Here is an 11,232-nt window from a genome sequence, read left to right as displayed (position 1 = left end):
CGCCTGCCTCGCCCCGGAGCAGAGGCACAGGGGCACCACAGCCAAATGCTGCAGAGTACTGATCCAGCCCAGCACCCATCGGCTCGGATTTCTGGCAGGCTACGTCCATGCTCACAGACTGCGCCAGATGAGACACTGTCTGTCCTCCTGCCGCTGGCACCATGTCAGCACCGGCTCGGGACCGGCCGTCCTGGCCAGTGACACGATGGCACTGCCCACCCCGACCTGCACTGCGGGCTGGCTTGGTCTGAGCGGCCCCGGAACCGGCTGGGATGCAGAGCCCTGACACCCCTCACCCTGTGTGTTTCTTCCACAGGGACCCAGAGCCAGGGTCAGCCCACCATGGCCCAGCCCCGACAGAGCACAGCCACGATACAGCTGCCTGCCTTTCTTCCAGGAAAAAAACGGGATAGAGCAGTCGTTAATAGAGCACTGCAACAAGAGAAAACATCAGTGGGAACAGGGAGCCACCTGAGGCTTTGTTAAAGCCATCACCATGGAGCAGAGGCCAAGGCCAGGCCATGCACAGCTGAGCTCAGCTGGAGCATCTGTAACTGCACTGCGATCAGCAGTGCTGCAGGGAGCTGGGACAGCAGCAAGGTCCGAGCACATCCCTGCAGGGAATGCTGTGGCATCAGGAGGTGCCAGCAATGCCCCACTGCCGGCAGTGCTCCGGGAGCCCCCGGTGAGGGCAGAGCAGCCCCCCGGACTGTGCACCCCCAGAGCGGGCAGCCAGGGCTGCCAAATCGGGTGCTTGTCGCCATCTGCTCTGGGGAAAAACCATCCCGGAGGGCAGAATTTGGGGAGCGAGAGCCCATCGGAAGGTGGCTGCTGTTCAGATGCGGAGCTGCCGTCGAAAGAGTCAGGTTTGGCATCAAGGAACAAACGGACAGTAGGTGCCCTTCTCCGCCAAAGACCGAGAGGGAAAGCGCTCAGCAGTCTGAGGCTGGGCCGCCGCCCGGGCTGAACACGGCAAGGCCCCGGGCCTGGCAGGGAAGGACGAGGCGGAGTTCCCGCGGCTCGGCCAGGATCACTCCGGGGATGGGCGGCCCCAGCCCACAAGGCCCTCCGGTCACGGCGCCCACCGCGGGTTATGGAACGGGAGCTGCAGCGTCGGGGCTGCACGGCTCAGCCAAGGTAAGGATCTCGGCAGGAGGAACGCGCTACCGGGTCGGGTCGGGCCGGGCAGGAAACGGAGGGAGGGTAGAGAACAGTGTGCCCGCACCAAGCGCCCGCTCCCGGCCCAGTCCCGCCGCCACTTCCGCCTTCCCGTCACGTGACCGGCGCAACCCGGCGCGACGCCGACGCTCAGGGCCCGGGCGCCGCTTCCTGACGCCATGACGCAGGGTCCCACCACCGCCGATCCTTCCGCGGGGAAAGTAGTCCCTGGCGGGGCGCCGAAGCCTGTCTCCTCCCGCGGGAGGCGGGCGGCCCCGGGAGGCGCCTGAGGCGGCGGCCGGGGCGCGGAGTGCAATTCCGCCGCGGCATGCGCTGCAGGTGGGGCAGGGGCTGGTCGGCCGTAAGTATTTCCGGCGTGGGGCCAGCGCCGCCATATCGCTGCGCGGCAAGAGGGCGGGGGGGCATGGCGGCCGCCGTGGTGCCGGCTCCGGCGGGGGCGCGGCGGGGCCGCGGCGGACCGGGTGAGGGCGCGGATTGGCGGGCGGGCGGGCGGCGGCGGCGGAACTCCCTCGCCCCGGCGTGGCGGCGTCTCCCCCGCCCCGGCGGCACCGGGGCCGCCCCGCCGTGTGCGCGCGCGCGGAGGCGGCGGGGGGGACCCCGCGGCAAGATGGCGGCCAAACGCCGGGTGGGGCCGCGGGGCATGACGGGACCGGGGGCGCCAGGTGGCGCCGGGACCCCCGGGAGGGTGCTCGGACCGCCGGGAATGGGCCCGCGGCGGCTCCGGGGCCCCGGGCCCGCCCAGCCCGGACCCCCGCGGTGGACGGGGACGGCGGGAAGCAGACGGCGGTCCTGACGGCGGCGGTCCTCCCGCAGGTCGAGCGTAGCGGGCCCCGGCAGGGCGGGCATGGAGGAAAATGCGGTGGAGAGCAGCAGCGACGCGAGCTCGCTTGCGGCGCGGGAGGAGCCCACCGAGAGCGGGCTGGGCGTCGGGAGCTCGGTGGCCGTGTCGGCGGACAGCAGCGATGCGGCCGCGGGGCATGGTCTCCTCTCCCGGGCCGATGACTCCTGCGTGGGGCAGAGCTCCGACAGCAGCGGGGTCTCCTTGGTAGGTGCTGGTGGGAAGGATGGGGTGGCGGGGAGGGCAGCCGCGGTTCTGGTTCCTTGCGGTTTTCTGTAGACATTTCTGACAGACTGAGCTTTGTGGCCTTGGCAGGCACTGTTATACCTCTGGTCCAGCATCTGCTTGTCAGTCCGAGGAGCAGAACTCCCCTTGGTAGCAAGAGCAGCCCTGCAGTTCCAGGCTTTTGTCAGTACCAAAGGATTTGCTCTGATGCCTTTCCTGGAAATCTTGTAGTGATACTCCGGGTCATTTGCATAAGCTGGCAGCCCCAAAGGCTTGGGCTGGCAAAGGTCTCTCACCTGAGCTCTTCTGGACTCTTTTTATCTGCCAGGAAGAGGTCTCAGAGAGCAGTTCCAGCACAGATGCCATTCCAAGGATTTACCTGCCAGACTCATCCTCTATTGCTCAATCCACCTTGGTCTCCAGTGTCTCCACTGTGAGCCAGTCCATCATGGTGTCAGAGTCCCCACAGGTCCTGGTCCACTCCAGTGTCATCACCGATGGAGCCATAGTTGTGTCAGACTCCACTGCATCCACTTCCTCCGACCTGGGTTCTGCCATTGACAAAATCATCGAGTCCACAATCGGGCCTGACATCATCCAGAGTGAGTGTGTGCTCCCGTGTGGAGATGGCTTGGTGGGCTGGGGAGGGAGCCGCTACACCAGACCTCGGGAGATGGGGGAAGTATGGACATGGAATTATTAAGGCTGGAAAAAAACCTCTAAGATCATTGAGTCCAACTGGTCAGCAGGGTTTTCTCTTCTTGCTTTGCTGTAGTGAGGGTTTGGTGAGGAGCTCATGTTGCTGGACAGCCTTCCTTCTGTCCAGCTGCTCCCTCAGCCCAGGGCAGGCTCCACCTCCGAGTCAGACCCCTCCTCCCACCTTCAGGCATCTGTCTGAGCTGGGAGAGCCCCAGGAAGCCCCAGTGACTCTCCAGCTGTGGACCTGGCAGTCACCACTCTGCTCTCCTCTCCCTGCCAGGCTGCATCGCCGTGACCAGTGCAGAGGATGGAAGGGCAGAGACCACGCAGTACCTCATTCTGCAAGGCCCTGATGATGGTGAGGGAGCTCCCTGGGCTGTCCATGGTGGCCATCTGTGCCTCTGAGCCTTGTGCCACTGGAGCAGGGCCTGGAGCGGGTGTCGCAGCTCTATCAGCCGCAGTGCTTGTACCACAGTCCTGTTGGGAGCCTTGTGTTCAGCCCTGTGCCCCTTGTGCAGGTGCAGTTTTGTTGCAAGTGAGAGTCTTGGCTGAGTTGGTTTTGGTGTTTCAGGTGCCCCCATGGTGTCGCAGATGGCCACTTCTGCTCTAGCCAATAGCTTGGCAATAGAGGCTGTTGGTGATGGACCTACCTCCACGTGCCTTGACCAACCTGGCCCTTCAGAGCCTTCCAGGCAATTGGAAGTGCTGGAGCTGCCTGCACAGCCAAACCAAGCCCAAGAGGCAGATGGTGGGGAGGAGCTGGACCATCCAGACTTGGAGACCCTGGAAGAGATGATGGAAGTGGTGGTGGTGCAGCAGTTCAAGTGCAAGATGTGTCAGTACAAGAGTGTCTCCAAGAAAACACTGATTAACCACATGAAAGAGCGTCACTTCCAGCCAGGTGTGTGCCAAGGGCTCAGGGAAATTCATCTCACTGCAGACAGGCTCTGCTCTCTCCTGGGAAGAAACAAGAGGGGAGCTGGAGCACAAGGGCATGTTCTGGCACAGTCTGTAAAGAACTTTCACCCTGTTCTCTGTGGCAGTGGGTTCGGCTCTGGCTCTGAAGAAAGGACGACCACGAAAGGTGGGAGCTGTTCCAAAGACTGAGGATGAGGAGGCCGCAGAAGAAGAAGATGATGATATTATGGATGCTGGTGCTATTGATGATCCTGAAGGTAGGACTTGCCCTCCCCACATCGTATGTAGCTTAGTCATTTCCCATCATCTTTTCTGACGTTTTGGGGCACTTGCCTGCAGAGGACAGTGACTACAACCCAGCTGAGGATGAGCCCCGGGGGCGGCTGCCCAAGTATGGCTGCACCATTGCCACCTCCAGTGAGGAGAGGCCACGTCGACGCCCAGGGAGACCCCGCAAGTTGCTTCGTCTGGAGAATATGTCTCAGGACATGCCTGAAGGTGAGGGAGCTGGGAGGTAGCAGCCCTGTTCAGGGGTGAAGCAGGGAGTGGTGCTCCTGAAGCCACAGTGAGAATGGGATGGAGCTGTGCTGTGTTCTATGGAGCAGGAAGGGAGGTGGAGCCCTTGGTGACATCCCAGAGCACACCAAGCCGGGAGCTGCAGAACTCAGAAGCAGCCAGTTCCTCCGGCCTGGAGAATGGGACTGGCGAGAGCCTAGCAGAGCCTGGTATCAGCCAGTCTGACTCCGAGAACAAGGACCCTTCCTCCAACACCACTGCTGAGGATGCAGACGTCATCCCCCGGCGGCGCGGGCGGCCCTCCCGCCGTTTCCTGGGCAAGAAATACCGCAAGTACATGGGGCGCAGGTGAGGGGTGTGCTGGGCCCTCTGGCCTGTGCCCAGGGCTGGTCCAGCCCGTTTGCCCCTGCAGCTCTGAGCCCTGCTCCTGTTCCTGCAGGTACTACTACAAGTCCCCCAAGCCCCTGATGCGGCCCTACTTGTGTCGGATCTGCGGCTCACGGTTCCTCACACATGATGACCTGCGCTTCCACGTCAACTCACACGAGGCCAATGACCCGCAGCTCTTCAAGTGTCTTCAGTGCAGCTACCGCTCCCGGCGCTGGTCCTCCCTCAAGGTGAGCTTCATCTGCCCTGCCTTAAATCCACAGGCTGCCTGGCAGCCCCAGGTCTCATGGCCCTCATCTGCCTCTTACAGGAGCACATGTTCAACCATGTGGGCAGCAAGCCCTACAAGTGCGAGGAGTGCAATTACACCAGCGTGTACAAGAAGGATGTCATTCGGCACTCTACAGTGCACAGCAGGGACAGGTGAGGGCAGCGCAGACCTGGGGACTGAACAGCACTGACACTGTTCTTCCTGTTCTGGGAGGGTGGCCATGGCTGCCCCATCCCCTGACCCTTTCCAAAATGGAGAGTTTTGGTGTCCGGGTATAAGGAACTTTCGGCTTGGGGTGTGGCTGACACAAGGGGCTTTTCTTACTTCTTTTTCAGGAAGAAGAGAGCTGATCCGGTGAGTTTGAATACTCTGTTGACTTGAATCTCAGCACTGTTATATGGAAAAAGGCACATCTGGGTCATCACAAAATCTCAGTGCCTCATTGGGGGCATTGTTTCTGGATATCTTGAGGAAAGGCAACCCAGGTTCTCCAGTGGGGAGAGGGTAAAGAAACTGATGAGCTCATCCAGGTGATATCATCTTTATGCTCTCCATCTAGCCACCAAAGCTGAACTCCTTCCCATGCCCTGTCTGCAACCGTGTCTACCCAATGCAGAAGAGGCTTACACAGCACATGAAGACACACAGTACAGAGAAACCACACATGTGTGACAAGGTGAGGGGGGAACAGCCTGGGGAGGGGCTGGCAGTGGGTGAGGAAGGGCAGGGGGTGAGTGCTGCTTCACTTTGTTTCACCAGTGCGGGAAGTCCTTTAAGAAGCGTTACACCTTCAAGATGCACCTGCTGACGCACATCCAGGCCATTGCCAACCGCAGGTAGGAACCCGGTGTGTCTGGGCAGACCCTGTGTCCTGCTCCCCCTCAGCAGGTGTCACAGGTGGCTTTGTCCTGGCAGGTTCAAGTGTGAGTTCTGTGATTATGTGTGCGAGGACAAGAAGGTCCTGCTGAACCACCAGCTGTCACACATGAATGACAAGCCCTACAAGTGCAGTGTCTGCAAGTATTCCACCTTCCGGGAGGACTTCCTGGTCTCACACATGGCAGTCAAGCACACAGGTGAGAGAACCTGTTTGACTGATGTCCTGCACCCCCCCCCCCCCCCCACTTCTCCCAGAGACAGTCAGGGTCTGCCTGCTCTACCTCCCATCCCCTGGGGACGTCCTGCCTGACTCCCCCTCCTGGGCCCTGCAGGAGGGAAGCCGTTTGCTTGCGAGTTCTGCCACTTCACCACCAAGCACAAGAAGAACCTGCGCCTGCACGTGCAGTGCCGCCACGCCGACTCCTTCGAGGAGTGGGCACAAAGGCACCCCGAGGAGCCACCCTGCCGCCGCCGCCCCTTCTTCACCCTGCAGCAGATCGAGGAGCTGAAGCAGCAGCACAGCCAGGTGCAGGCACCAGCTGAGCCAGAGGCCAGCCCACCGGTGAGTGCCAGGCCTAGTCCAGCTCGTCCTGGTGCTCGCTGCCCACTGTGCTGTCAGCACTCTCTCTCATGCAGGCTCCTCTCGGCCCCATCACTTGCCACACGGTCCAGGCTGTTGCAGGTGCAGAGCCCTCTGTTCTCTCGCAAGGTTCCCTGGAAGGGGCCACCATCATCTATGAACAAGGCAAGTGAGCACTCGGGAAGGGGGTAGGATGAGGAAGGAGGTCGGTCAGCTCCTGCCTGACCCTTCCTATCTGACCCCACCAGGTGTGGCTGGATCAGCAGAGCTGGCCACGCAGACGGCCCTGGATCTCCTGTTGAACATGAGCACCCAGCGGGAGCTGGCCACCAGCTCACTGCAGGTGGGCAAAGTCAAGGGGAGCCAGGCCTGCTAGGGGCTGGCACAAGGAGGCTTCCCAGCCCTGTTCTGCTGCAGGGGTGTCTTGCAGAGCCTTGCCCCCTGGGCTGAGCTGTTGTATTGTACAGGTGGCAGTGGTGAAGCCAGATGACCCAGGAGAAACACCAGGCCCCTGTGAGCTGCAAGCACAGGAGGAGGAGGAGGCAAAGGTGGACTCTAAGGAGCAGCAGCAAAAGTTGGTGATGCTGCACATGGCAGAGCCTGGGCAGACACTTGTGCAGGAGGCTTATGGGGAAGCGAGCCTGAGTGGCTCGGAGCTGCAGCAGATCACCATCCCCTTCAGTGGAGCAGCAGAATACAGCATCATCACACCCATCAGCGAGGAGATCCAGGCTCCTGCCACGCTGTACAGGTCAGCTGTATGGGAGGAGTGGGGAGGGGGAGGCACTTCTGGCCTCCAGTCGGGAGGCTTTAGTGGTGAGGAAGAGGAGGAGGCAGACCATCCCTGACCTGGTGCTCTCCAGCAGTGAGGAGGAGAGTCCTGTGGAGACCTCCCACACAGTTGTGGTTAGTGGAGCTGTGATGACAGAGGAGGCACTGAAGGACCACAGCAATCACTACATCATGTCATCCGGTGTCCCAGGGAGCCAGTTCCAGACCATGGAGGTAAGGATCTGAGCCTTCTCCCCATCCCAAACAGCAATGGCAGCAGATGTGACTGGTGTTTCTCTCGCAGCCCCTCAGCGGGGATGCTGCCTTTTCCTCACCTGCGGAGGGCCAAGAGGCAGAGCCCGCCGGCATCAAGTGGCCCGTGGTGCAGTGTGTCACCAGTCTGGTCCAGAACGACTCGTCTTTGTCCCCAGCATCCGAGGGGCAGGAAGTGTCATCCCCAAAGATCAAGTGGCCTGCACTCCAAGGCATGGCCAAGAAGCTCACATGCAAGGTTTCCACAGCCAAGAAGCTCTCATGCAAGATTTCCACGGCCAAAAAGTTTTCATGCAAGATTTGCACAGCCATGTTCACAGGGAGAGCGGAGATGGAGAGTCACAAGAGAGCCCACATTGGGCCCAGCACTTTCAAGTGTCCCGACTGTCCCTTCACTGCCACACTCTGGCCAGAGGTCCGGGTAAGTTTCCTGGTGCAGAGCAGCCCTGGGAACAAGGGTTTTGGAGAAACAGGGGTTTCTGACCCAGCGCTTGTCCTTCTGCCCCAGAGCCACATGGTTCAACATGCCAACCTCCGGCCACACAAGTGCCCACACTGCAGCTTTGCCTCCAAGAACAAGAAGGACCTACGCAGGCACATGCTGACCCACACCAATGAGAAGCCCTTTGCCTGCCAGGTCTGTGGGCAGAGGTGAGTGGTGGAGCTGGGATGATCCTGCTTTGAGGGATCCCACAGAGCTCTACAAGGCTCAAGAGGAGGTATAATCTTGGCAGAGCTGTCTGCCTCAAACCTTCCCCAGCGTCAGCCCATTAGAGGGGACAGTGCCCTTGTGAATGGTTCCTGGTGTAGGTGGACCCAACTTTGTCTTCAAGGGACCTCTGCATAGGAGGGTTCAGTCCCTGGGCACTGATGGGAACATGCTGGGAGAGGGGACAGGCCATGTTGTAGGATGTGCTTATGGGCCCCGTGTCCTGCTGAGATCACAGGATCCTGTGCTGCCTGTGGCACACTCCACCTCACTCTGCCTCTCCATAGGTTCAACCGTAATGGGCACCTCAAGTTCCACACGCAGCGTTTGCACAGCTCAGAGGGCAAAAGGCCTGGGCCAGCTGCTGCCCAGCAGACCATCATCCTGAACAGCAACGAGGACACCCTGGCCACCCTACACAGTAAGACATGTCCCCGGGATCAGGGCTGACCTGTGGGTGTCCCACATCAGGATTCACCCAGCGTGTGCGTCAGGTGGGGCTGAAGGGCCGGGAGAACCCTCCTGCAGGGATTGCTGATGGAGACAGAGACCAAGGGGCTGAGCATAGGCAACTGTGCAGAATGAAGGGGAGCCTGTCTTCCCTCCAGACAGGTCCTGGTAGATTAGTACATGTGGCAGCAGCTCACACTGGAAGCAGAGTTGAGGTTCTGATATGGAGGGTGTGTTCTGCCCCTAGTTGTTTAGCTCTGACCTCGTGTGAGCAGAGCCCAGAGAGTGCCTCATGCTTTTCACTGGGGCAGGTGTCAGGCAGTGGCCGCAGGGGAGCGAGGCCATTGGTAGCCCTGGCAGCGTCCCCTGCAGCATCCCCACCGCCTCTCTCTGTGTTGCAGCAGCTCTGCAGGCTGGCCAGGCCGTGCTGGCTCCCGAGCGGCTGCAGCAGGCTCTGGGGCAGGAGCACATCCTTGTTGCACAGGAGCAGAGCGTCACCAGCCAGGTGAGTTGGGTCCCTTGGCCTCAGCTCATGTCCTGTGTGGCTGCTCCTCACAGTGGGGGCCTCCTGGGGGACTGTGGTCAGGTCCAGTCCCCCTGACCACACTGGGAACTTGCTGACGTTGCAGGAGGAGGCAGCCTACATCCAGGAGATCACGACTGCTGACGGACAGACAGTACAGCACTTAGTGACTGCTGACAACCAGGTGAGGGGACATGGCCCACAGATGGGAGACTCAGGTGGGAAGAGCTGGCAGCAGTGTGGGAGAGCAGGGCTCCACAGGGAGAGCTGAAGGCACTGGGATGGTAGAAAGAGGCACCAGAGACAGACCAGATCCAGCTGTTGTGATGGGAGGTGGGGACTGGTGACCTTTTTCTGGGTCTGAATTCTTATGTTTGCAGGTTCAGTACATTATTGCCCAGGAAGGTGTCCCGCACTTGCTTCCCCAAGAGTATGTTGTTGTCCCGGAGGGACATCACATCCAGGTGAGCTTCAGACTGTCTGCTCCCATCACATGGTGGGTGGGGCTCATGGGGTGTCATGTTGAGGCTGGGCCCCCTCCTGCTCCCTCTTGATTACTCTGGGTCACAGCATTGTTGGCACCCTCAGACCCTACCACAGCCTCACTGTTTGTCCCCAGGTACAAGATGGTCAGATCACCCACATCCAGTATGAGCAGGGTAGCCAGTTCCTCCCGGAGTCACAGGTAAGGAGCCAGGCATGGTGGCAGGAGCTGGAGGGTCTGAGCCTGCAGTTGGACAGGGATAGGTGAAATAGAAGGAGCTCATGGGCTGGTGCCTAAGTACAGCAGGAGGAACCCTCCCCTCAGGCATTGCCTGTTTTCCCCTGTAGATCCAGTACATGCCTGTGTCACCGGAGCAGCAGCTTGTCACCCAGGCACAGCTGGAAGCAGCAGCACACTCAGCTGTCTCAGGTACTAGCACGGCCCTGTGCCAGAAGGGTCTGTGCTCCCAGGTTTAGGGGTGCCAGTTCTGTTGTTGGGGTTGGCAGCAAATTGTGCAGCAGTCCTTGGTGGGAGGGCTGGGAAGATCAGGCTCGATCGCTGTTTTGCTGCCAGCCATGGTGTCCAAGGGCAGATACTTGCTGGTTCCTGCCTGTCAGTTGTGGAACAGGGTTAAGCAGAGCTGAGTTCCCTGCTGGAGCCCACATGGCCAGGGTGGCCTTTTGTCCCTTCCCGGGGACAGGTGAGGAACAGGGAGGGGAGCCCTGAGGCGGCAGTGCCTGCCCCTGCCCTCAGAGGCAGCACTGACCCCCCCCCTCCCCTGCAGCAGTGGCAGATGCAGCCATGGCCCAGGCCCAGGGCGTCTTCACCACCGAGGCAGCAGCCGAGCAGATCCAGCAGCTGCAGCCGGGCATCCACTACGATGTCATCACGCTGTCGGACTAGCGCCGCACCGTGCTGAGCAGGCGGCCGCACTCAGCCGCCCCAGCCAGCACTCGCCTTATTGTGCCGGGGCTGCGAGGGACACACCTGAGCCGTGGTGGCACAGACACAACCAGGGACACGCTGCTGCTCGGCCCTGTGCCATGGGGGTCCTGCACCTTCTCCCAGAGACTGCTCAGCAGCCACAGGGGCAGGCCTTGTGTGGACGGTCTCTTTGCCTGTTGCACTGGATGGTCTGAAACCCCTTTTCCTGAACGGTCTGTGTGGGCAGCCGTGGATCAGTGTCTGCCCAGCACATGAGGGTCCTGGGGAAGCCATAGGGCTGGGCACAACTGTGTGATGCAGTGTCAGAGATGAGGTGTGTGCAGCCACAGCCACTGCTCCCCGCAGCCATGGGGCCAGTGGTCCTAGTGTGCCAGCAGCCAGCCCTCCTGAGGTATCTCCAGCCTGCAGGCAGGCAGCAGCAGGGCTCTGGACTGGAGGAACCCAAGGAGAAGGAGGCAGAAGATGCTCTATTTTTCTTCTGAAGAGGAATGGACTCTCATGTTAATCCGCTGGTGGTTGTTGGAGGGTTCAGCCGTGACATCCTCAAGCTTTGACTATGCTTATGAATAAAAAGGGATGGAGAGC

The 11,232-nt window shown here is 60.6% G+C and overlaps 1 protein-coding gene across 5 annotated transcripts; it reads left to right on the top strand.

Moving 5' to 3' along the window:
* Nucleotides 1-1,390: 1,390 nt before the first annotated feature.
* ZNF335 (zinc finger protein 335) lies at nt 1,391-11,232 on the top strand. Of its 5 annotated transcripts, none has more exons than XM_084217655.1 (28): nt 1,391-1,497; nt 1,993-2,224; nt 2,571-2,844; nt 3,222-3,299; nt 3,513-3,842; nt 3,985-4,116; nt 4,199-4,357; nt 4,465-4,708; nt 4,815-4,992; nt 5,073-5,185; nt 5,369-5,387; nt 5,593-5,709; nt 5,793-5,869; nt 5,949-6,109; nt 6,245-6,474; nt 6,549-6,657; nt 6,741-6,835; nt 6,960-7,243; nt 7,359-7,497; nt 7,568-7,957; nt 8,045-8,187; nt 8,533-8,666; nt 9,097-9,200; nt 9,325-9,402; nt 9,599-9,682; nt 9,838-9,903; nt 10,050-10,131; nt 10,487-11,232. In XM_084217655.1, exons 1-28 carry the CDS (start codon nt 1,487-1,489, stop codon nt 10,603-10,605), a joined length of 4,182 nt encoding a protein of 1,393 aa, XP_084073781.1. In that variant the 5' UTR covers nt 1,391-1,486; the 3' UTR covers nt 10,606-11,232. The 5 variants fall into 5 exon arrangements, with proteins under 5 accessions (XP_084073781.1, XP_084073782.1, XP_084073779.1 ...); XM_084217656.1 differs by having other exon boundaries at nt 4,465-4,723; nt 6,585-6,657; XM_084217653.1 differs by having other exon boundaries at nt 4,465-4,723; nt 9,100-9,200.

The sequence above is a fragment of the Fringilla coelebs genome (genome assembly GCF_963513975.1).
Source record: "Fringilla coelebs genome assembly, chromosome: 18".
Taxonomy (NCBI): domain Eukaryota; kingdom Metazoa; phylum Chordata; class Aves; order Passeriformes; family Fringillidae; genus Fringilla; species Fringilla coelebs.
The sequence above is the reverse complement of the archived record's forward strand: the minus strand, read 5'-3'. Positions and strand labels throughout refer to the sequence as shown.

Coding starts and splice junctions, on each gene's coding strand:
- ZNF335 (XM_084217652.1), top strand. Junction 8,667..9,096: donor CACCCTGGCCACCCTACACA/GTAAGACATGTC, acceptor TCTGTGTTGCAG/CAGCTCTGCAGGCTGGCCAG. Junction 9,683..9,837: donor CGGAGGGACATCACATCCAG/GTGAGCTTCAGA, acceptor GTTTGTCCCCAG/GTACAAGATGGTCAGATCAC.